General features: G+C 38.8%; 2 protein-coding genes across 3 annotated transcripts; both read left to right on the forward strand.

The window, feature by feature from the left end:
• LOC114138209 (FERM domain-containing protein 6) lies at nt 1-12151 on the forward strand. 2 transcript variants are annotated; one of them, XM_028007333.1, is made up of 14 exons: nt 1-150; nt 2816-3007; nt 4393-4483; nt 5399-5478; nt 6342-6418; nt 6559-6754; nt 7163-7318; nt 7936-8001; nt 8438-8506; nt 8615-8789; nt 9256-9534; nt 10455-10586; nt 10705-10763; nt 10872-12151. In XM_028007333.1, exons 2-14 carry the CDS (start codon nt 2930-2932, stop codon nt 11145-11147), a joined length of 1734 nt encoding a protein of 577 aa, XP_027863134.1. In that variant the 5' UTR covers nt 1-150; nt 2816-2929; the 3' UTR covers nt 11148-12151. The 2 variants fall into 2 exon arrangements, with proteins under 2 accessions (XP_027863134.1, XP_027863135.1); XM_028007334.1 differs by having other exon boundaries at nt 1-144.
• A 192-nt stretch (nt 12152-12343) lies between these two features.
• Nucleotides 12344-26342, forward strand: tarbp1 (TAR (HIV-1) RNA binding protein 1). The gene is made up of 29 exons (XM_028007332.1): nt 12344-14228; nt 15204-15301; nt 15384-15453; nt 15739-15887; nt 16002-16054; nt 16153-16250; nt 16325-16460; nt 16530-16626; nt 17078-17167; nt 17264-17411; nt 17516-17779; nt 18574-18671; nt 18765-18923; nt 19003-19229; nt 19378-19621; nt 19728-19916; nt 20017-20216; nt 20301-20372; nt 20494-20614; nt 21459-21569; nt 21649-21798; nt 21882-21968; nt 22053-22255; nt 22343-22424; nt 22511-22682; nt 22776-22961; nt 23250-23374; nt 24266-24402; nt 25750-26342. The coding sequence occupies exons 1-29, from the start codon at nt 13295-13297 to the stop codon at nt 25928-25930; spliced, it is 4881 nt and encodes a 1626-aa protein (XP_027863133.1). The 5' UTR covers nt 12344-13294; the 3' UTR covers nt 25931-26342.
• The last annotated feature ends 6 nt before the right edge of the window (nt 26343-26348 follow it).

Consider the following 26348-nt stretch of genomic DNA (forward strand, 5'->3'; position numbering starts at 1 on the left):
GTGGTTAAACGCAGGCATACACATGCAAGGTGGAGTACAACATTTAAGAAGTGCAACTGTTGTAGTTTGTTGCTTATCATTTCTTTGATTAAAAACGTTTTTTATCAAGCCGTGAAAATACCTGCAAGTGGACAACTAATTTCTGTAAGAGTAAGTTATTCGTTAAACTATTTGTACTACACTTGTTGCAGTATCTGAGTAACCGAACTTTATATATATATATATATATATATATATATATATATATAAAATAGAAACGAGCAGAATGTTTGTTTTTTTCCCCTTTCAGATTTATAATTCGTGATTCAACTAGTAAAACGAGTAAATAACTTTGGTAGAAACTTTTAGGGATGTTGCGTCAGTTGCCTACAAGTATTTCCTTAAATAAAGCACAATATTAGAGTCATTCAGTACAAACTATGTTGCAAAGCTGTAAACTCTTAACGCCTGTCAGGACTCATATGCCAACCAGCTCCCCTCAAGCTGAAAAATCTGGCTCACTCTATTGTTTTAAAGTGGGATGAATGTACATGGTGTTCCCCTGTTTATGCTAATGCCCCCTTTTATATTTTCCAGTGGGGCTTTTAAGGGTTCTAGTCGGGTATTCCTCAAACCTGAGAGAGATTGCACATTGCAGACGAGCGATGTTGTTTTCCCCTGGCCAGCAGCAGCAGTGTGCTCAGAGGTCAGGATTATACCAGTCTTGGAGGGGAATTAAAGCATACAGATGGCAGTTCTCATGTGATGCCCGGTCTGAGCAGTTTGGACTTTTATTTGCTTATTACTTATTTTGCAGCTAAATGCAGTAACGGCAAAGGTTTATTCTCTTTTCAGACGTGCGATCCAATATATAAATGTGGTCTATGTTCATGTCAGATTTTTTTTTAAATTTCTTTCTTTTTGCAACTTTAAAAACATAATTTCCAACAGCTGGTACCTTCCTGAAAAAAACCTCTCGACCTTCTTTGATTTAAATGTTGAGTCGGTTCAAGTAGCAGATCCGTATGTTTAGTTTAGGGTAATTTTACCTAAAGTAAAACAAAAAAAAGTATTTTAAAGTTGATTCCCAGTGTGGAAATGAACTTAGTGTTGCAACTTTGGCTTTTTTTTTTTTCAATGTTAATTTAAATTTCAGTATGACTTCCTTGAGTTCATGCTACTGGAATTTCAGGTTTTTTAATGTCTGTTTGTGTCGACACCCAGTCATCAGCAAGGTCTTGTTTGAACTTGTTCATAAATCATGTTCAGTTAGACCCTAAAAGCCAAGAAAACTTGCTCTGGTAGTTCACGCAACTTGTTATTCTCACTGGCAACACCTCTTTTTAATGTTTCCTTTTTCTCCTGTAGATTAATCTTGTCTTGTATCTTCCTGTAAACTCAATTCCTGAGCTCTTTTGGTGTCAAACAGACATACATAAATAAATACAACTTAATTAACTGCAGCTATCTATAAATCTTTACACAAGAGGAAGCATTAGTTTTGGAAGTGGTGTGTTTTCTTTTTTTTCCCATTCAGGTCCCCGTTCTGTTTTTGCTTCATTTTTTTGGTCAGAGTGGGGCTTAAGAGGATCAGAGTCAGGGCACAGCAGTAATTAACCTGATTAAATGATTCTTAGACGTACCAGGTGGGGCTTTGGGACCCAACGAGGCAAAATATATGAACCCTAGTTGTTGGAAGAGCGACTTCAAATTATCACTTCTGATTTTATGTTGGGTACACTGCAAAGACAATCAACATAGTTGTTCCAATATTTCCAGTCTAGAAACTATTATCAGGATAAAATGCAACTTGTGCAAGGAATCTAAGATATTCACGTGTGAAGAATTTCTTTTACTGTGAAGTATCGGTATGCGTGTGTGGTTTGGCTTCTTTTACAGATAGTTTAAGATTTGTCTGGTCCCATGTTAAATTCAAGTTTGTTGGATTCATTTTACCCAATTCAACAAAAAAAAAAGTTTGTTGGATAATAAGACATCCTAGATGGGGATTGTTTTAGACTAATTGATTTTTGGGAAAAATCATAGTAAATTAAAGTACCGTAATATCAGGATTATCATAACCACGGTATGTGTTTTTGTTGGGAAACATTTTCTTGCAGACATTGTAGGGCAATTCTTTTTTTTTTCATATCCATAGCTTTTTAATTTTTTTAATAGGATTTTTATGTTTTTAAAAGTTGGGATTGTTTTTAATCAATTCCCCCCGCCACCCTCCACTTCTGCTATTTCAGTTACAATGAAATTCCATGAACTGTTATTAAAAATATAGAGAACAGTGTCATATTTATATGGGAAATATATATAGATTATTTACATACAGACTGACTTTTTTAAGCTTTCTTTATAAGAGGATTCTCGCTTATGGTTAATATAAACATTTATGGTTAGAAGGTAGTTTCCTGTTGCATAGACGGGGAAACTGCAGCGCAACACAACCTCTTTTGCTTTTTCTTTGTGGACATCATTTCATAGGCAAACATATTAGTAATACAGGATATTAAAAGAGCATTGCACAATATTCCAGTTTTCCTCCATCTGCCTTTTGCATGTGGCAGAAGTAAAATATGCAGAATAATTTGGTTATAGCTAAAATATAAACTGGTTATTTGATTATTGTTTGACAATTCATAAACTGCTTCAACATGAACATGATGTGTGAGGCCAAATTAGTACGTCAGATCACACTTGAGTTGATCGTTTTCTGAATTCAGCTGCCTTTTTTAACATCTAACAGTTGCTGCACTATGTTATGTATTTTTCTTTATTCTATTGCTTCTTTAATTGTCATGCTATTTGTGTATTGTTCTTTTACTAGATGCAATATGGCTGAACTTACTTGAACACCTAAAAAGCAAAAGCCAGAAGAAGCGGAAACAATTGTGAAACGGTTCATTTCAGACACAGAACTTGTCTCAGACCCATATGAGACATGTCAACACCTACCAAGCATGAGAGAACCGTTTGTGTTCTCCTCCCCAACAAAAGCCAGCTGGACGTCACTATCGGGGTGGGTGCTCAATGGAGCTTTGAATCTAAATCCCCATATTTTGATGGTCTTGTTTTTGTTTTATCACAGTGATAGGCATGGGCTGGTATGATATTCTCAAGGTGTGGTAACCTGTTGCAAAGCAATACATTTAATAGAAAAAAACAGGTGCTAATAGATTTTTAAAGCGACAGTATATTCTAAAACTTCTAAAATAAAACATTGATTATTGCAAATCAAAACTTTTTTTATCATATCTAGTAATTAATTTGAGCTTATTGTATACACTTCAGCAAAAACGTAAAATAAATAGACCCTAAATTTAATCAATACCTGTCATCTATATCAATAACTCAAATTGAGGTTTTGGGTCCTTAAACCAAAATCTAATTGCAGTCCCATTTAAAAATTGTGATCTTGTGTCTTTAAGGATGTATTTCATTGTTTCTTGTTAATTTAAGTTTATTTCTCAGATTCTCGTGGATTTTAATTTCTCTGAAAGGTGTTACTTACGAAGTTAACATTCTCATTGCTTACAATGCCATCCTGTATTAACTGTTCTTATCTTTTCTAGATTACAAAATGTTTATGAAAAGCTGATATTGGGCATTTTAATTAGCCAGTTTGTTTTGGGTAGAATTGAGAGCCTTTTTTTTCACAAATAGTCAGTTTTGCAAGAGGAGAGCCATCTCAATCCCCCTACCCCTCTGGAGCAAATCTGGCCTGACACTGTAGGAGAGCCACACCCACCATATTGTTGACGCAGTCTCTCAGGACAGAATACAAAGTAAAGGTGGCACAGATTACAAGTTGTGCTTTAATTAAATCTGAAATTACTGCAGGATAACCTAGCGGTGATGAACGCAATCTAAATAATAAGTTTATTAAAAACAAAGAAATGCTACAAATATTTCTAGTGAAATGATACACTTTATAGATTATTACAGTTATAATAACGTTAGTTCTTGTATAAACATGTTTATGGCACAGACTGGTATACCTTTTTAACCTGCAGTCTGCGGTTGTACAGTCATGTTGTTTATAGTTTTCCATATTAATTTGACTTGCTTGTACGCAAAGGGGAAAGTGCAAGAGTCATTTTTTTTGGTTTGTATTTAAGCTGCTATACTTTCCTACCTTTGCTCAGCAACAGGTGGAAGTTGGGGCAGAACTCCACACAGAGAAAATTGTGATCACCCCAGCACTTTCTGATGCATCTCATTAAAAACCTATAAACTTTAGGAATGGTATAAAAATATTTGACTAATTACAAAGTTTTTAGCTTCTAAAAGTTTGGCGTACCTTGATACCAATGACCAGCCCGTGTCTACACAGTGATTCGTTCAGTGTGAATGTGTAGTAAATACAGAATTCTCTGTTTTATTTTTCTTATTCACCAACTTCAGTTAAAGTCTACCGGACAGGATGTTTTTAACAGTATTGCGGAGCTTCTTGGAATTAAAGAGATGCACTTCTTTGGGCTCACAGTAGTCAGAGGTAAGTTTTGTGTTGACACCCAACTCCTGCAAAAGTATTTCAAAGCCTGAGAAGACATGACCATTAACATCCTGCTTTATTACTGTTTACACTATCGGACAATGGTTTGCTCCACTGTCAATTGTTTATGTAACTTTAGAAACAACTTGTCCACAATTAAGCCGTTTAGCTCAAACAAGAAATCCCACTCTGCTCTCCACGTTTGTGTAATGTAACGGTGTAATCCAGTTTAGCCTCGAAGCAAAGTCCTGAACTTTCTGTTTTCCAGCGTTCCCGTTTTACAAATGCGTGGAAATGCCCCGGTAATCTTGTACTGCTCACCACTTCAACAAACAGCCTTTTGTTTTTGTGGTGTTGGTTCAGCGATCACTCGGGCCCGGATTCCTGTAATATTAACTTCATTAATCCTGGAATGCACGCTTGCATTCCTCTGCTTCACTGAGGAGGGACGGGTTGATGATGATGATGATGGGAAGAGGAGAGTGGGAGTCGGGGATGGATTTGTCATGACACAGACAGCCTCATTCAGCTGTTACTCAAAGGGCCTTGATGAGGGATATGAGGCAAGGGAGTCTGAGTGAGTCAGAGTGGATATGAGGAGATGGGTTGTTAAATGAACAAGTTGTGAAATAACTTGCTGAGCGTGTTTTGGCTACACACGGTTGAACAAAAACGAAAAAATATATATATATTGTCCAAGTCATGACTCAGAACCTGGCAGAAGACGATACCACATAAATTACCACTGTGGTTGCAGCTTCCTGGGTAGATTAACTCAAATGTGCCATACCAGGCTGCTCTTCTATCATTCTAATGGTTCTAGTTAGAGTAGGAGTAGATTTTTATAGCCTATGTCATTCTTGTTGTTTTTTTGTCTCCTTTTCTTTCATATTGTTTTTTCCATTTCCATCCTAGACAATGAACACATATTTTTAGACATGGAAGAGAAACTGGCCAAGTACTTTTCCAAGGAGTGGAGGCAAGATTCAGGAAAGGTAAAGCAGCTAACACCTGCAGTAAATTTTAATGAATTTTTTTTTGCCCTTTTTCTGTTTAGCCTACTTGCTAAATTATACCTGACAGTTAAGCAGAACATATTGTTGCTTTGCATAAGTCTATATATGACTTAAAATGTTACACGTTTGTCATACTGCAAACACAAACTTCACAGAACAAAGTAGTAGAACAAAGTAAAGAAATATACATTTGTAAAAAATATAAACAGTGTGGATTATAGTACTATAATACTTTGATACCACTAAATAAGTGCAAGAAATTACCTAGATATATTTGAAGTAGATAGTTTACCTGACTGTAAATGAACAGTATTAACATAATGCTGCTGTTAAAAGAACAGCAGCATTATGAAGATCAGGGAATACAGCAGATATGCCTGGAACAACAATACGGAGAAGTAGGGTTAGGTTGTAAAACGACACAAGCTTGGAACATCTAACGAAGCACCATTCAATCTATCATCTAAAAATGGAAAGTTTGTCAAACAACTGCAGGCTTACCCAGATGTAACTTTGATTGACAGGATGTGGAAGAATAAGACGGAATCACTATTGGTAATCTTCAGAAATTGTATCTTTATTAACGAAAAAGCAATTTATGTGAGACAAAACCACAAGTTTTGCAACAATCCATGCAGGGGACGCAGCAAGCATATGGAACAAGATGCTCTGGTGCGCACCACATTTTTCAGTGTCACAACCATGCACTGGTTGCTATTGTCATTTTACTTAAATTTTAATGGCATCCAATATTTGTGATTCGAACATTATAGGCATTATAGAAGCTATGTGGTGACACATGCAACCCTATTGTAATATTTCTTTCTTTTTTTTCCCCACAGGGAACACTCAAGAGACAAATCCCTTTACTGCTCTTCCTTAAAGTGCAATTCTATGTTGAAAATGGAAGACTTTTTTGGTATGTCCAAACATGCACTGCCCCTCTCCCCCTCCACTTCTGCTCATGACTTTTTTTCTTTTCCCTATTTTCCATCAACATTTGTTATTTTTGTGACTGATATCTGAATTGTTTTGGGGGGACTGTTTTCCTGGCACCAGTGAGAGAAAGGCACGGCATTTCTACTACTCTGACCTGCGGGAGCGGGTCCGGCGCTCTGAATGTCGTCAGCAGGAGGAGGTGTACTTCCAACTGGCAGGTTACGCTCTGCAGGCTGACCTCGGTGACTGCCCGATGCAGAGGGAGGGCATGGAGGTCACCTCCTATTTTGAACCTAAGGACTACTTTCCCCCCTGGGTATGTACTAACATCTGCCAGAAACACACACACAAAAACAACCTATGTATGATATTGATATTTACTTGTTAAACATTTAGAATTGATCTTTTAGTGATTATTTGTAGAAAATTAAGTTTCAAACTCCTTCAATTTTTTTTTTTATCATGTTACAGTTATACATTGCAGTGTATTTTAATAGGATGTAATTTGAAAAACTATCAGAAAAAGCATTGCGAAACTGTAAAGTGAAAGAAAAATGATACATGATTCTCACCATTCTTTTGAATAAATAAAAATCAAAGTATAGCAGATTGTATTTAGGTTGTTTGGTCAAAGATGTTTGTGGCAAAGTCTGAAGGAGCTCAAGAGGTCTGAATACTTTTGCAAGGCACTAAATGTCAGCTGTGTCCCACCTTCCTTCTGAAGATCATAGCTAAACGTGGGGTGAAGTACCTTCTCTGTCATGGGCCCAAAGTGCACCAGGAGCTGTGGGGCATGTCCACTCGTGATGCCATTTTCTCCTTCATCAGAGACTCGTGCCAACTGGAGGATGTCCCCGTCACATTTTACAGGCTTCAAAAGGTCAGGACACTTCATCATGGTGCTTCAAAGGGAATCCTTGTGATTTATGGGTGTAAATCTTTGAATTATTGGGCAACTGGATTGAAGTTTCATTTCCCATGGAGTTTTGAGAAGGATGACATTAGATTTCTGTCATTCTGTACAAGTATGGAAAAAGGTTTTCCAGATAATCCAGTCCAGACTTCTAGTGTAATTGTGATTTTTTTAAAATTATTATTTGTTTTGTTTGTTGCAATGATCAAGGTTTTTTTTTTTTTTTTTTTTACAATTTTATGAACCTACATGGATTATGGAATCTAACATTTCCAGAATGTTGTAGCAACTTCCAGGAAGTTTGACTCATTTCAGGAAATCTTGTTCATTTGAAGAATAAAATGTTCATGCCTTTACATTAGCAATTGTATTCCCAGTGTGTCGTCTTCCATATTTGAAGCAACTTATCTACTGAGTCATATTTTGAAACCTGATCAATTTATTGCACAATAGACTGCAGTTTGAAATGTTCTGTTAGCATCAGCTCTGCTTCTCTCCGTGACCTAAGAGGGAGGTTTGGCTGTTAGTTATCTTATCTGAGCAGCTCGGATGCCTCTCTGACATCTCATCATTCTTTCCTTCAGGACAAAAAGGAGGAGAAAGGAACAGCACTGCTTGGTCTCACCCTGCGAGGAATGCAGGTTTATCAGGTGCTTGTTATTAATGCGCAGTTTGTACGTCGGTGTATGTGTACACAAAAACTGATTCTGTGTTAGCTCCAAAACATTCTCCTTTGTATTCGTAGTCCTAATAAACCCCCCAGACTAGCAGTGTGAGGAATGTGTGGGTTTGCCACTAAGCAGTCCGTTAAGAGATAGCCGCCTGCTGTGCCTGTCAGTTGTTTGATCTGTCAATCAGGGGCCTTTTGAATGGGGGTGGAGGGATTAGCGATTAGCCACCAGGCCTGACTGATTTTTGAAGCCAACAGACTGTGAGATGTATCTGGAGTATCTCTTGGTCTTATTAAAGTCCAGATGGCACCAAAATAAAAAAAATACTTTATCACTTGTTCTAAAATATATTAAAGCAAATTCCATATTCCACATTCAAAAAGCTGCTAATTAAATGTCTGCTTTGTCTCCGTAGGAAGTGAACAACATACGACAGCTGCTGTACGACTTCCCTTGGTCAAATGTCGGCCGTCTAACTTTCCTGGTATGGACGGCTTCTCATTTGCACATTTCTGTTCCCTCTTGAGAGTAAGAGGATTCCTTGTAATTATTTAATGGACATTCACACTTTGTTTTACATTGTCTCATTTAGGGGAAGAAATTTGAGATCCAGCCAGATGGCTTGCCATCAGCCAGGAAGCTGGTTTACTACACCGGCTCGTCGTTCCGTTCTCGACACCTCCTCTTGCATCTGAGCAACAGCCACCAGGTCTACCTCAGCCTGCAGCCGGCCCTCAAACACCTGCGACAGGTGGAGGAAAGCAAAGGTAAATAGAAGAAAGTGTGGGATTAGCGCCGTTTGGTAGAGCCTCTGTACAGACTTCAGTAGGACCTCTATACTATGAACACAAATACAATGCCCACTTCTGTTTGACAGTTTAACAGCATCAGTTCCTGACTTTCCCTCAACCTAATAATAGACCTCCCTTAGAGTACCCAAGTCAAATTTATATTTAAATATTTGACATGCCAAATATACCTACAATATGAACGTCCAATACCACACAAGCTAACGTCTACAGTCTCTCTTATCTCTTCTCTTGAGAGTACAGCCAAACAGCACCAGGAGGTTTAAGAAGACACTCAATGAAACTAATTTTACCACTCTGACCTGGTAGTAAAATCTGTCATTAATAAAAATTATTCCACCCACTGAAAAAAGGAGTCTAACTAACTTACTTAAGCACATATTAAATATGGCTGTACAACTTTCAATGTCGTTTGAATCTTTAGAGAAGAAGCGCTACAGAGAGTCCTACATCAGTGACGACCTGGATATGGATCCGCCGGGCAGTGAGAGCAGCCCTGGTCTGTCTCGACGCTCCACTGGCAGCTCAGGCATTGAAGCAGACGCCCGCCAGCACAGCATCAGCACAGAGATGACCTCCATGGGGGAAGAGGTTCTACAACACAGGGAGAAATGTTTGAGCTCAGCAACCAGCCAGGACAGCTCCTCCATGTCTGAGTCTGACGTAGGCAGTAAAGGTCGAAGAGAAGAGCAACAAGATGGAGGTGGGATTTGTTTTTTCATTAAATACTTGAAAAGGTTTTCACAGAATTTGTTGTTTCTTTTTGTTTCTGTTTTTGCTCTTAGTCACATGTTAATGTTTCATAACAGTCAAAGATAACCTTATTAAATTCAAAGTGTAGTTTTCAATCATTATTTCCTTCACAAGTGGGGTTGAGGAGCCATCTAGTCCAATTTTTCCTGATGTGGAAAGGTTAAATCATAAATTAATTATAACTAAGCACAATTTCTGATCTGATCCTATGCTACTAGCCACATCCATATCGGATTACTGCCAGACCTGTCAAACTAAGAAATCGCTATTGTAATACTAGTCTGACACCATAAATTAGGCTAAAATATGTAACATATCATATCCCAATAAGCAGAAATTCAAAAACGGATGAAAGTCATTGCTATCTAAGGCTAAAGATTTGGGAGATCAGAAAATCACAGTGAGAACCCTTAACCTCAAATAGAGGAAACCTGGACCAATTATGAATGAATTCCCAGACTAGCTTTCCAAATTTTCTCCAATTGTGCATTAATGCCTCATCTAGGAGCCACACAACAACCCAGATATATATCTAAAAGTTGGCAACAAAAGCTATGTTTAACGAGCATTAAATTTCACACATGGCCAGGTTGGTTCTGATGGCTTTTAGGCCTTTTTAGTAAATTAGATTATCATTTGAGAACTGCTTCTAATAAAAAAAAAAAAGTTCATTTAATGACCTGAAAAGTTTAACTGCAACACTAAAACAAAGACAGAATTCTGTATGCGGACTAATGAATTTTCAAAGCGCTGTACTGTTTTTTTTCTAGAATTATTTTTCTAATGTCTATTAGACCTTAATATTAAATTCAAAACTTTTTTCTAGATTTGTAATTATTTTGCCTGCTTAAAATGTATGCTGTTTTCTAGCGATCAAAACCAGTGTTTGTAGTCCAGAGGAGGCTCTTGTTGTTGAGCGGTGCGAAATGTCCCAGCTGGCTGATCTTCTTGATGGAGTGTCTGTGGATTTTGCGAGATGCTCTGCAGAGACTCAATCACCAGGTATCAGTGAAGTGCATGTCTTCCTCCACATTTTGTAAAAATAGTGGCTTTTATTCTGAAACTCGGTCCACTTTCATCATTATCAATATTGACAATTTAAATCATGTGGACTCCACAGTATACAAAAGGCAGCCTCAACATGCTGATCAAGATACTTTGTTGCCTATCCAGAAAATGGTAAAAATCAGTCACTCGGAAATTTTATAACCCAACACACTTCATGTTAGATTGTAATTCCTTCATTTGTTAACATCAGTTTCTTCTTCTTTCTCATCGATCCTGAAGTCCAGACCGCAGATTTTCCCCAGTCGCCACAGCCTACATGATGTCCATCTTTGCCCACCCTCTGCACCCACTGGAATGGCCTTGCCATCCGTTTCGTACCACAACTACACCTCTGGGCTCCCAGACGTCACACCAGGCACAAAGACATCAGTAGATCACAGTTATTACCCCTATCTGCACTGCCAAGCCAAACCCTCCTTCTATGGCCACAGGTCGACCAACTGCCTCGCCCTGGACACTTTAAGTGATGAACAGTTCCTGGAGTTCATACTCTGAGATCATGAGTAATATGCCTAAAGTGTTCCTTCATTTAGAGAGCAGCGGAGCTTGAGGCACTCTGACTGTGTTTTGTGTCGTGAGGGATATTTGTATTTCATATTGGAGGAAAGATATGGAAATTCTGCTAAGATGTGATTCCAGTGGTGGGGAAACTAAAATGGTGAGATTTCAACAAATAAACTGCCCATATTTATTCATGATGTTTATTTTGTACATATTGCACTTGTTTTATTGACATGCATTTAAATCATTTATTAAAAACATGGATTTTTTTTTAATTGTCTTTTGTAAAGACCACCATATGAACATTTCCTTAAGTCTTTCTTAAAACTGCGTATAATTTCATGTTTTTTTTTTTTTTTAATCCATCCATTGCAACTGTACGTTTGACACTAACAGCCCACTAGCGTGGCTTTTTTAGTCTAATATTGTAATCAAATTTGATGTTAGAACTTTTGTATTTTTTTTTTATCTTTTATGATATGCTGTTTTGCATAGATTTTTGTCAGACTCCATTCATTCAATCTTTAACAACCATCTACAAATGTGCAACATTTAACCTTTCACAGTGCCTTAAGGCACTGCCTTAATCCAAAGTTTCTCCAGTCTGTCCTGTTTTCTGTCTGCCATAATTGCAAGAAGAATGTGCTATTGGTGAAGCACTTTTTTTTTTAACCAGTACTTTATCTTTCTTTTTTCTTTCTTTTTTTTTGTATGGATCCAAAGCATTTTTGTATTATGTAACTCCTCCCAGAACAAAAAGCCTTTGTTGGTTTTCCCTCTCAATTTTGTCACAACCTTGGTTATTGGTACAAAGTGAAGTCTTTAGCTAATATGAGCCACTTTGATTTATGTTCTGTCATGGAACACACACATATTTACATAATGCCAAATTGTTATTAAAAACTGCCTTGCATTGCAAAAACTCTAAATGTTAAATTGTAAAAAGCACTATTTTTTTTTAATTCCAGTAAAAATAAAATACTCATGGTATGAAATTATACAGGGATTTTTGTATTTCTGTTTCATGACGCATGTCTAGTTTTCCTTGCATTACAGACAGCAGTTTGAAAGTAAATGTTGACGGTGTACTGTAGGATCCTTGTCATTCCATACACTGCCTCCAACTGGACAGTAGGTGTAAGTTCACAAAGAAATTCAAATCCCAAGGCCAGTGCACTCTTTTAGGCTCAAACTATATATGTGTAAAATCCATGAACAACAATTGACTACTGGTAAGAAATTGCGATAATGTTAAAGTGAACATCTTGAATCACCAGCAATACTTTACCTAAAAACAGATGACTATTTGACGAGAGTTATTGAATGCTTCACATGTAACTTTTTCTGCAGTTGGAAATAGAAAAAAAAACTTTTAATTCAGCATTTCAACATCCAACATATTTGATTATTTAATATTTTAATATTCTAAGTGTAGAGAATGTCACATATGTGGCAAAATCTTTAAAATTATTTAATATATCACAGATGTGAACACATCTGAACTGCATGTGGCACATAGAAAAGAATTTAACAGATGCACATATCGTCATATTTTCAAAATTAGAATTATGTTCAGATGACGCACGCTTGTATTAAAATACCTTTTGAAAATAACATCTATGCAGACATTAAACATACTCTTCATTAAGCTCAAATTTCTCTACGTTGTTTATTTTAATGGTCTGTTGTAATATTCTAATTTTAAATCTTATGTTAGCTTTGAGGAAAAAAATGTCTAATAACTAGCAGACATCCATCATTGTGTTTCATTGGCATGAAGGTCCTAGGTTAAATACATGGGCTTTTCAATAATCAAATTGAATAGCTCATTTCATACATGCATGTACAGAAAAAACTGAGTACATGGTGAAAAAACGAGCTTAAATATTTTTGAATGTCTTAATACAACTAAAACACCAAGGAACACATCAGCAGTTTACATAATTTAGACTTGAAAATGTTTATTTGGTGAGCTGCGAAATTAGGCGAACGTTTCATTCCACTCTCGCGAGAATTCCGGATTACGTTTACGGAAGTTTACATTCTCAGTGGGAAAACGTGCAGCCTGTGCCATTTATCTGCTAAAAAGCCGGTTGTCGTATCTCTTACATGCTTGGCACTATCCGCCTAACTCATAAACAATGTCTTCCACTTTGATTCAGGCGGTACTGAGCAGCTCTCCTAATTACGATACTTTGTTTGAATCCCTGTGCTGGCCGGAGGATTCGTGGCCGCAGACGGAGCGTGTTGAGGCGCTCACTGCTCTCATCGAATCTCTCGGACCGTTTCTGACCGATTCAGATTCGGCTCAGACTCCACTGACAGGTGTAAACAGAAGTGGCATTCGTGACAAAATTGAGTCGGTCATTTGGTCGAAATGTCTGCCATTTCTTTGCAGACTCTCGGCAGAAGCAAGGGATGATACGCGCTGCAGAGAGAGCACAGCCACTGTCTGCAGATTGCTCGGTGTCTCCGTGGGTGTTTGCGGGGAAAACGTGCGGACTGGAGTGGTTTCATCAATCCTGCCGTCGTTGCAGCGGATGTCAGAGGAGGAGCCGCTTACGCCGGGGACTCTCAGTGTGCAGGTTGCTGCTGAAGTCCTGGCTGCTCTCATGCCTCTTCTTACAGCGGATGAAGAACTCACACTCGACACTTTAAACTGCGCGCTGTCCTCTGTCAGGTCACTCCCCGATGATCTGGTATCCAAAGTAATGGTCAGGATCATTTTAACTTCGCTCAGTTGCTGCAGCGATGCGAGGTCCAACATCATCCTCAAGCGCGTCCTGGATGATGTTTGCAGCTGGCACTCCACGGAGCGAACACCGGTGGTCACAGAGAGGACGCTGCTGTGTTTGACCGTCCTGTCGGACCATCTCCTGAAATCTCACATCGTCACCTCCTCCGAGTGCCGCGAGGCCGACCCACGTCTGCGTCCTCAGTTCTGGATAATTTGTCAGGACGGACTGACGCACAGGGACAGCGTGTCACGCAAGAGGGCACTGTACCTGTTGAAAAGATGCGCAGCATTATCCGAAGAGGAGGGCTTTGATTCCCGTTCTTCTACATCAGAGGATGGTAACATACAGAGTGCCGTGCAAAAGCGTTGTACCCATTCAGCTTTTTTTAAATATTTTGTCAAAATCACATGCTAACAAGGTATGCGACGTATTTGGGGTTTTTTTTGCTTTTCACGCAAAACATCATGGAGAAAAAAGTCTGGAAGCAGTCAAAACAGAAAGACTTTTAACTTATAAAACTGATGAAACTGACTGGAGGAATCACATTGCAATCTAAGTAGTACTGCAACTAGTAATCTCTCACTTAAATGTTTGAACTAGTTAGTACGGAAGTGGATTAGGGCCACCGAAAAAAAAAAGGAATTCTGAGATTAAAGTCAAAACTCTGACTTTAATTTCAGAATTCTGCCTTTAATCTCATTCTTTTTTCTTTTTTTTTTTTTACCGTGTCCCTAATCCTCTTCCGTAAATTAGCATTGGTTTTGGACAAAATATGTTGGATAATAAAATTATTACATTACATACAGTCTATACAGATTCGGTGTACCATTTTGTAATTGCATCAGAATGAAAACGTAATATTTTCACTGATTAAATCACCTATAGCAACAGCTGGAGAAAGCAGAATTTTCCTGTTGCGCCTCTGCAGTTGAGTAAAGATATTTTTTTCTCAGTGCATTTAAAACTCAGCTGGTGAAGATTCCGTTGGAATATTCTGCAGTAATGTTTACATTTTGCATTTTAAAAAGTGGCAGAAATGTGTTTCTAACATAGAAAAGCTATTTTACTTGAATAGACAAATTATTTGCAAAAGAAACAGGCTGGCCTTACAACACAAGAAAATCAAGTGTATCTTTTGTGACATTCTTGACTATATATATATATATATATTGGCAGCAAAACAGGTAGCTTTTTTTTCCTCTATTTCTACATCCACCTTTCAGCAGACAATATTGTTTTCTACATAATTGATGCAACACAGAGTACTCTCATCTTTGAGATGCAGTTGGCTAAAACAAATTTCTTTTTGTAGGAGAGACATTGTTTAAATGGGCCCCCAGCAAAAGCAAACCACTGAGGGAGTTCTGGGAGGATTACACTCTGGTGATGGAAACACTGGAGGAGAATCAGGTAGAAAGTTCTGCAGAGTTGTTGTCTCACAACCATTATAATACAAACGATGCTCAGCCTCCCTCCATGCCCCTCATTGCAGGTTCATGTTGTTCGGCCAGTTTTAAACAGAATTGATACGTTAATCCAAGCAACTGTGAATGATAGTGAAGGTAAGTTTTAATTATTTGAATGCTGTGTCATCTTTGGACAAATGACTTAACTTTTTATTCATTATTTTATGCATCAAGTTTTGTCTAATGCTAGAAGTGCGCTATTCTTAATGAGCTAAGACTAATAAAAACTTGGAATGTTTTCTCAATAATTTTTTGTTGCTTTCTTGAAGGTTCTAAACAAAAACCTACAATCTATTGACATAATTATGAAAGATTTTTAAAAAACTAACATGCATCAAGACTATAGTGAGTTAACTCTGAGTTTGTTGACCGGTGCTGCAGGGTCAGGCCTGTTCCACCCATCCTGGCTGCTGTGTGTGTACCAGCGCATGTTCCATAGTGAGAATAAATCCTTAATGAGAGAAGGAGTGTGCCATCTGCTTCAGCTGCAGGTTCTTCAGCAGCCGGCCTTTGCAGCAGCCTTTTCTCAGGTGCACAGTGTATTTGCTGCAAGGCAATTGAAATCATCATATGTCACAAAAATCGTTTCCTTTTCTTTCTTTCCTTTCATTTAAAATCCTTCTTTTGATGCATTGCTCTTGTAGTTTGTCGTGGGTTCCTTCATGAATGTTCTGTCTGAAACATCCCTTTTCTGTAGGTGAGGATTTAAATTTGCTTAGTTTTTTTTCCAAGTTCAGGAGATTATGTCATTAGTTTCATATTAGTTTTTTCTAACTCAGCCTCTGTCAAATATAGATCGCCAGGGCAGAGTGTAGGAGACTGTCCTGAGCTGGCAGTTAAGCTCCAGGTCTTCCTGGTCACCTTCTTCACAAGCCTGCCATCGGAGGACAGAGGTGCAGCCGGAAAACATACAAATCCATGAATCACATTTCATAATCTATTTCTAACTGTTGTGTTTGCTCTGCAGGTTGTGTTTTGTTTCAGCTGATTCAGCAGCTCAGCTCCAAGCACTGGTGTGCCGTACCGCTCCTCTTTGTCTGTCAGGCTTTTTCACATCTCCCTCCATGTCCTCTGCTGAAGATCGGCGGCCTATCTGCTCTACGGTAATTGATGCATTATATTTATTTTAGGCGATGAGACTGATTTTACAGTATTTGTGCCTTGCATTCTAGGGAGGTGCTACGCTGCACCATGATCACTCATCAGGTTCTGCTAAGAGGAGCTGCACAGTGTTTTTTACTAAAGAGCGCCCTCTCTCTGACAGATGTGGTAAGATGAAGATGTTAAAAATCAAAAGCAATACTGCGTCCTTAAAATAATTATGGTTGTATGAGAAACATACTTAAAAAAAAAAAAAGGCTGTTACAGTTTAAGATGAGTATCGCAAGAAATACTTTTGGTAGTTAGAGGTTGTTTTGACAATTAAGGAGCTGAGTTAGAAAGAAAAGCTTATCAGAAAAAAAAAGATTTTCGTTTCTTACACTTCTGGTAACTATTTCATAGTAAGTCATTATTTTAAGTCAATTGTGAAAACACATGGTTAAAAATCTGAAAATGTAATTTTAAACCAAGTGCAACTATTTGCTGGCGCTAATAAATATTACGCACATGCAAGATTGCTTTCCATATTATGTGTACTAATTGTATTGGGTACTTGGAACAATCCAATTAAGTTTTAAGTTGTTTTAATTTTCTTTTTCTTTTTTTTTTTTTATTACAGAATGAAGTGACTGTAGATGACATATTTAGTTTCCTGATGCATTTTCGTGCTGATGAGTCTTTGTGTAGGGGGACAGAGCTGTGGAATGAGGTTTGCTCCTTACACACACATGCATTCTTAAGTATATTCAAATACTGTATTAGAAAAGTTGCAACAACTGATTATCACTTAATGTACTTGGGACAGTTGTGCATCTGGTTATTGGAACATGAATGCAGCTTCAAGTCCAGAATTCTGGACGGCGATTTCACCGATGATCCCACACAAAAAGAAACCATAAGAGCCTATGTTCAACAAGAGGTACTTGCTTATCTTCGTGTTCCAGCAAGCACAGGTGAGTCTGGTGTGGGAGTGTTTTAGATACAGAGAATAATTGTATCTGTAGATGTGATGTATTTGCATGTGATTCTTATCAGAGTCAGTTTCTCTGTCACACAGGTCAGGCAGAACGGTTACCTGACACTAGAGAGGCTGATAAGCTGGCAAGAGCCCTTCTGCTCTGTGTGGACATGGAGAGGAGGCGACTGGGAGGAGAAACCAGTGAAATTCTGGGTTCACTGCTGTCTCCGCTACTGGACACCCTGAGCAGAGTCTACACCAATATCTACCTGCCTGTCCGTAAAAGTGACAAGAGTCTGCAGCTCCTGCTTAGACTGCTGCAGCTTGGGACGAAGCCTTGTGGTCAGCAAAAAGAAGTGGAAGGTTTGCGTTGAAACTCTTTAAATCTTCCCCTATAAATGTTGGCTTTAATACAGTAAATTCAATGTATACATAGATTTAATTAATTGAAAGAAGACTTATAGGCTCTTTCCTGTCTTTTTCGTAGTGTTCCAGAAAATACAAAATTTATTTGATGGGCTGGAAAGTAAAAATGCACTATATGATTTACAAAACCTTTTAGCACTCCAAAGTGCAAAGCACTTCTCTTAGAGTGATGACAGGTAAAATATCACAAAAGTTCTCGCTAACACTAAAAAGTAGGCGCCATTCATTCCGGCCCCTTAACTGTTTTTGTAAATAAGTGTATAAATATTTTCCAAAATAAGTTAGCATAAGACACTTTTTGCCTGTAAAAACAAACACACAAGCAGTTTTACTTTTAATTAGAAAGTGCCCGACCCTCAGTTCTTACAAATTTAGACTTACTAAATCTGTAAGAACAGTCTGAATAAACCACATGATACTATCCAGCATAATGAAATTGCCAGTGTAAGCCTTTTCTGCTTTGATTGATTTAGTTTTTGACTAATTACGCCAAGAACAATTAGCATTTCTTTTAAATAGGCATTGTACATGGCATAGTACTAAGCTGAGTTAGTAAGCCAAATTACTGAAGAAGCTGAACTGAGGAAAAAACACCTAAAGAAATCAAAATGGCGGAAATTTTACTGTGAAATGTGTCAAAGAAATACAATAGGAACTTCATAATAAATAGGAGTAAAAACACAAGAAGACATTTTGGTTTGTACTTGTTAAGCCTTATGTTTGTTTCACAGAGGATGAGGTGATGTTTGCTATTGAACAAACCTTTCTTAAACTTGTCGACCCAGTCCAGGATTTTATCCTGAGGAGGCTGTGTGGGGAGCTGCAGGAGGTAATCAGGAAGAAAAGCATTCTACATGACTGTTCAATTACAAAGAAGCGCTCAAGAACTCAGATGTCTTGCACATGCTTTATTCTTTGACAGCTCTTTGACGTTGAACGGGCTGAGCTGTATCTGTGTGTCCTGAGGCAGCTGGTTGTTATGTGCAGCTCTTCGTCTCGCTGCCCCAAGAACATCCAGCAGTTTGCTTTCCCCAAACTCATAAAGTACAGCCTTTCAGTTTTGCTTGAGCCAGCCCAACAGGTATACATTTAAATATATGCGCTCATCATCAGATTTGCTCCTCTGAAGTTAAGCAAGGACTGTTTTGTGTTTGTCTTAGGTCCCATCTGTGGCCAATCAGGTGTCCAAGGCTGTCAGTATGGCTTCTTTGGCTGCTGTGTGTGAGCTCTTACAGCAAGGAGGAATTAGTATGAGAGCAGATACTGCTTCTGCCCTGAAGTCCATGAATGATTATTTCTGCACTTTGAAGACTTCCTCACAGTTTCAGTCATCTCTCGGAAACATTAACAAATCCTTGATGAAACCACAGCTATTAGGTAGCTCAAGGTTTGTGGAGACTCCATACTGAACTGAAAAATATATGTGTATATATATATATATATTTATATATATATATATATATATACACTGTATATCCAGTATTGCAGTGCCATAATTACAATCTTTTAAAATTATTTTTATTTTTTTTGGGTAGTGACCTTGAAGCCCAAGGCCTCCTGCAACAGGACTGGGGACGCATTGCTGCCAACTTCTTGCGGGACCAGTGGATTTGTCTAAACTTCCTGATTAGGACTGTAGGGATTAAAGCATCTGTAGAAATTTCCCAAGTGTCCGAGACCCTCGGAGCTGCTCTGAGTTGCAGCGTTGAGGCCCTGGCTCTGCTGCCCAGTGACTTTGTGCTGCCCGTGCTAAACGTCATGAACACGCTGCTGCCACAAGTGCGTATCAGTCCAGCAAGAATGAGATATTTAAGGATATGATGGCACTAAGAAAGTTCTGAGGCTGGTTAGCCGTCATTCTCATAATCTGTGTTTTTGATCGTAGTTGGTGCAGGATCAGGAGAATCTCTGTGTGCAGGCGGTCACTCTGAGTTGGGAGCTTGTACAGGGGCTTAGCACAAATGCTCATGACTTCTGGCCAGCACTAAAGGGCTTCATCTCCATGGCCTTCCAGCACAAACTCCTGCAGCTGACACATGATCAGGCTCCGATTCTCACGACTGCACTGACAAAGGTTATCCACACTAAGACAAAGCAACTTTTCCCCTCTCGATATCTTCCATTTTCTATTTTCGAATTTCAAGTCTATGATGGTGTTAAATGTTTTTGTTTAGATTTTCACAGACTTGTTGGAGCTGTCTCAGTCGAAGAGCGGTGTCTTCGGTGTGCTACTTCAGCACTGCTGTCAGACCTGGCTGCCCAATGACCCAGCCATCAGGGATCAGGCTGCTGCTGTGTTCTCTAGTGTTTTTAACCACCTGGATATAGTCACTGAGGCCTGTGTTTATGGACCAGTGTTCAGGAGAGACCAACGGTTAATCCAAGCAATATTCCCTAGGCTTCTGTTCTTGTTCCTCAATGTTCTTTTAACAACGTTACTTTTTTTCATTTTTCAAAGACTCGTCCTGGACGTCCAGATATATGTAGAGCAACTTGGTGCAAAGTGTGCCGCTAATGTTGGAGTTACAAGGTAGGCAACGTTTTACCTCTATGGAGAACTAGCATCTGGCTTGTTAACTCACCAGATGCTGCGAGTTAACAAGATCACCACTAGAGGTCACTGTTGCTGATTTGCTGCGTTTGTTTCCCAGTGATACCAGGGATGATCAACTGCCCCGCACATGTGTGCTGACATTTCTTAGCCGCCTGGATCCTTCTGATCAGCAGCATCAGAGATTCATGGAGGAATTAGTGATGAAGCTGCTGAGAAAGGTACTAGTTGAATGTTGGGTGGATGGGAAAATGGAGCAATGCAGTATGCAAATCAGTTTACCTGAAAATCTTATTTTTTTCACCTCAAATATTGTTTTAATATTGAAATAGTCATTTCTAGAGAAATTTGAATATAAATACATATTCAGCAAAAATGTTTTACTTTTTATTTTAAGATAATGTGGTGGAAACAAGTTTAACGGGAGATCTAGAAGAACCTAAGAAAACCAATTTAACTTGATGATTTATTTCTTAGTAATTATATGTAGAGTTTAAAGTAAAGCTAACTCTAACAATTGCTACACAAATTGCTACTCTTGATAATAAATAAATGTAAGAAAAACATTTTTTTAAGTTAGATATGAAACACTGAACTAATAATACATGACATCCTTATTTCCTGTAGTTGAAATTTAGAAACCATTTTTCACCAAACTAGAAAAGAGAAGCAGTAAGATATATGGGTTATGATTTCCATAAGCCAGAAAATGGCTACACAAAAATTGCTACAGTACTTTGAAAAAGAATTGGTCAGTTTCCAGATTTGTTGTGCTTGTTTCTTTTTAACACATTTTACTGTCAGAAAAAGACAGTAAAATGTGTAAAATGCAAGTGAAATTAAACTCAGCTCAGGTTAGTCACAGTAATTAGTTATTTAACAAAGGAAGGCATATTGGGCCAGGTTAATTTAGATAGCTTTTTCCACTTAATAAATAAAAATGGCTTTCTGTATTTGCTCTGTAATATTTGAAATTGCAGTTTTACTGATTTATTTGTGCCATAAATGCATGTACTAATTCAGCCAATGCAGTTCACACCATTTCTCTCAACCTCATCTCCACAGGACAGTCTCATATCAAAGTCCAAAGTCCGTTACTATGGCAACTCCCTGCAGCATCGGGTCAAAAACAGAGCATGGCAAACACTGCTGCTGTTGCTTCCCAAACTCAAAGAGGTGAGTTAAAAAATATGTTTACTGACAGTTTCTCTGAAACTAAGAGATTCTAGAATAAAATCTGAGTTTGTGCCCGCAGGATTTTGTTGCCACTCTGGTGAAACACGTCTTTGAAGCTGGATTTTGCAGCAACCAGGCCTCAGTGAAGTACCTGATTGAATGGATGATGATTCTTATTCTTGTCAAGTATCCACATCATATTGACAAATTCTGGAGCTGCTTCAACTTTGTGAGCTCATCTTGTACTTATATGGTTGAACAAATAAAAGTAAAACATCAGAGAGTCATAATTTTTACTGTTGTATTGCGCAGGATCACGAAAAGACCAAGACGAGCATCTGCACCTTCCTGTCTGTCCTGGTTCACTTCAGTGTCATCATTCCACATGTTAAGGATAAGGTAACTCTCTTTAGCTTTCTATATTCTAGTGCCATTCCTAAATATTTATGGTCAGCTTTTGTTTTTCATTGTTTCTGTTAAAAGGTCGGGCAGCTGCGTAGAGCTCTGGACATCATCCTGCAGTCGTGTTTCAACCACAACTTCAGCGTCCGACTGTATGCATTACTGGCGTTGAAGAAGGTGTGGAGCCTCGCAGAGAAGGAGGAAGAAGATGATGAAGCTTTCCAGGGGCTGTCTTCTGTGGTGACAGCCTGTCTGAACCAGGCCGAGACCATGCAGAGCACCGGGTTAGATGCAAACAGCTGAAACAATAACTTTTTTCCAATGCACATAATGAGCTTATTCAAAGATGGTTTTTGCTGTTTTTCTCTAAGAAATGCCAACAAGAACTGGCTGAGGATTCAGGGTCACTTCTTTTTCGGAGCCTTTCATCCCATCAGGGATTACAGCATGGAGGTGGGTTCATTGTTCTACGAACACATAAGGTCTACTGAAGCACGGTTACACAAATCAACTGTTTTCCTTTTTTGTTTGTCTTTTAGACCATATTTCAAACTTTTCCCAGTCTGTCAGAGTTGGCCGACGATGAGTGGATCCCACCGTGGAAGTTTGAAAAGCTGTCATTCTTTCCTGAGAGTCTGTTAATCCCGTTGAGGAATTCTGCTCCTGAGTTGGGCCAGCTCCAGGCTGGAGATTGGGTCCAGCAAGATCGAAGTACAGATATGTTTCTCTCAGCTGGAGTAACTAATCCATGAGGCTTGCACATCTTATCCTTACTGTGTGTGTGTGTAATGTCATATTTCCCAGGCGAGCAGGATAAAGAGGAGCGCTGGTCTGAGGTGCAGAAGAAGATCACACCGTGGAGGTCAGGGATCAACGATCAGGAACCCGAACTGAAGCTGGTTCCAGCTCAGCGGGCAGCTCGGCTGGGCAAACAACACGGCACTCTGCTGGTGGTGGCCTCCTTGATTGACAAGCCCACTAATTTAGGAGGTTTGTGTCTAAATATAATTTTTCAAACCTTATCACACATACTATATTGGGTCTGGGCTTTGACTGGGCCATTCTAATGCATGAGTATTTTTGACCCAAACCGTTTTAGTGGAGCTCTGGCTGTATGTTTCGGGTTGCTCTCCTGCTAGAAGGCTAACCTCTGCACCAGTGCCAAGTCTTTTGTAGCCTTTGAAATGTTCCCCACAGCATGATGCTGCCACCGTCATGTTGAGTGAAATTACATGAAACAGACTTAAAATTTTTGACTTGTTGCTGTTGTTGTTCCAGGTCTCTGCAGAACATGTGAGATATTTGGGGCGAGCGGTCTGGTTCTGGACAGTCTGCACCATCTCAATGACAAACACTTCCAGTCTCTGAGCGTTTCAGCTGAGCTTTGGCTTCCTTTGCTAGAGGTGAATTGTGGAATTTAGCCTTAGCCTTTTTTGCAAATTCTGATCTTAATAGTGTGATCATTTTTACTCACCTTCACTGAATTGAGACTTTGTAAAACCACCTTTAAGAGCTGCATTTTAAAAATATATACAGTATGTCTCTATTTGCTTTGCTCAGCTAAAGAAACAGATATTCTTTCTAAAATTCTGCAAATTCACTGAGATTGAATGAAGAACATTTATAAAGCACAATTTAAAAAATTAGCCACACATTTTCAGTTTGATTTAGATCTGGCCTTTGACTTAACCATGTAAATTACCTGTGATGTAAACTATTACAGTGCAGCTCCGGCTGTTTGTTTATGGTTATGGAGCGTTGACCTTCACCCTAGTTTTAGGTCTTTTGAAGCCTTTAAAATGTGATTCTGCCACCTTCTCCAAATATAGCATGTTGTTCTTAGCCCAGAATGTTCAAGATTGTTTTTCATGATGTGGTTTGTTCTCTAAAGTTTTCTAAAAACAGTTGTTGTGAACTGAGTAGAAATTACACTTAGTTGAATTAGGTTGTATTTGTAGAGTAAGGGGGGTCTGAATTATAATAAAATGAAAGAAAGTTTGTGGATGAAATGTAAAAAAAAAAAAAAAAATAGAAAACGTTCATGGTGTGTGAATGTTTTGGAAAAGCTTAGTGTAGATAAAGAGGAAATCCCAGTAGGGAGATAACACATACAAAAGTAATAAGCATTCTGAATGATTGTTACACTGTGTGAACCCTGATTTACTGTAGCCCATATCTGTGTGCAAACAGCTTTTGTTTTGCTGTGTTGAACTTTTGTGCTGTGTTTAAGTTCTGCAGATGCTTTACAGTTTGATGGTTTATTTCATTTCCAACATTCTTCTGTTTTCTTTCAGGTGAAGCCTGTGGAGCTCACTCATTTCCTCCAGGTAAAGAAGAGCGAAGGTTACTGTATTGTCGGAGTGGAGCAGACTGCCAATAGTCAGAAGCTCCAGGACTTCAAGTTCCCTGAAAAAACTCTGCTACTTCTGGGGTAGGAGGGCACTAAGAACATTGCATTTTAAAAAGGGGTCAGAGTTCTGTTTTTTTCCATCAGACCAGCCACCGGTCTCTGTCTTCCACGCCCTTGTGGGTCTCTTAGTGCTGAAGCAGAGAGCTGACAAGGCTATTTTAGTGTCCTCTCACCCGTTAAGTTGTCGCCCCCGTGGAGTTTGCTCCCCCTCCTTCGCCTTGTGTACCTGTCTGGGCATGCTGGTCTATAATTGGCTGTTCCTGAGGGAAACGAAGGATAGGAATTACTCAAAATGACACAATGAGCATGATTACAAGAGCCTTTCACTTCTATAATCTGTTACATCAACTAGTTTGGTCACCAGATTTTCTTTCATGTACCAGCTGCATACAGTTGGAACATGAGTGGCATATAGTGGCACTTCTGAGGCAGAGGGAGAACGGTACCGATCCCCCGCCTTTTAATCGTGCCAGTTTGTTTTCTTCAGTCAAACATGGAAGCTGTGGTGTTGGCGTAAGGGCCTCATGTGTAAACTCTCACTTTAATGCTCTCACAGCTGCGCTCTACTCTACACAGCGTGGATTGGCTCTAATTTCCCATCAGCCTCTCTATTGTCTCAGCCACTTGCCCTCCAGATGAATGTAACGCATCAACAAGTGTTTCCTCGCTGCGGGGCCGACTGCCGAAATTAAACGGCAGGCACTTATTACCCTTTTATGTTTACTTTGCGTGGCCGATATGGGGCAGCGAGCGTTCTCGCTTTATTACAGTTTGTTTTGCTCTCGGAATTAAACTAATAAATCATCTTCATAAAGAGCTCAATTTTGATTTCAATGACTACTACAGGTGTGCTTGACTGGGAATTAAAAAAACAACAAAAGATTTTGTAAAATTACAAACTTTAACATGTATTATTGGGGTTTTCTGGGATTGACCAACACCAAGTGGTGCGTCATTATGAATAAAAAATATATATTGGTTTTTGAAAGTATTAATAGGAGAAATTGACTCGGTTTCTTAATTGTGATTCTAAATGCAGTTGGTTGAATTGGATTTTGTTTAGGGTGACGAATAAAACAAGGTAAATGGTCTGCTTTGTAAAATGCCTTATCAAGTTTGAGGACTTCAGAGCGTTTCCAGTACAGTCGGTCATTCAGCCATCATGCAATATAATTGTATTAAATTATTTTAGAAGTTTTTGTTGAAACTTCATGTTTATTAGAAGAGTTTGAATTACAATTAAGACCAGAAACATGTTTCCTGAATGTCCTTTTACTGTTGTTTTCAAAGTAGTACCAAAACCCCGTTGGAGTTGAACTAAAACTTTTTCCCACGTCAAAACATTTAACATCTGTCTCCCTTTGACAGCAACGAGCGGGAAGGTATTCCTGCCAATCTGCTCCAGATGTTGGACGTGTGTGTGGAGATCCCGCAACAAGGGATCATCCGCTCACTCAATGTCCACGTGAGCGCTGCCCTGTTGATCTGGGAATATACGCGGCAGCGCCTCATCACTGGATCACAAGAAGTCCACTCACATTGTGGTTGAAGAAGAAGATGCAGACATGGCAACACAGCCGATGTCGAACCTGCCACAGATCCTAAACAAACTTACACACAGTTTGTGTGTTAGAGGACCATCAGGTCTTGCATGTTATGTGTGACCCAGAGTCCTGTCAGGGTTCAGTCTGGTCAGCAGTCATTTTATGTTTTAATAAGATCCCTGTATGGGGGTCAGTTATTTTATCTAAATATTGCTTATCATAAATGAATAGAGATTGTATCTGTGTTGACAGAACTGCTGTATAAGAAGGCGTTTGTAGCTCCGGGTAGGAAGTTGTTTATGGACTTTGTTCTAATTGCAAACTATGTAACATACCACTATATACACTAGTTTTTTCTAAATTGTCTATGCTCTAAATGTTTTATGTTTTGTTTTTGTTTTTAAATCAAGTCACACTTTTTAT

Source organism: Xiphophorus couchianus, chromosome 22 (assembly GCF_001444195.1).
Source record: "Xiphophorus couchianus chromosome 22, X_couchianus-1.0, whole genome shotgun sequence".
Taxonomy (NCBI): Eukaryota; Metazoa; Chordata; class Actinopteri; order Cyprinodontiformes; family Poeciliidae; genus Xiphophorus; species Xiphophorus couchianus.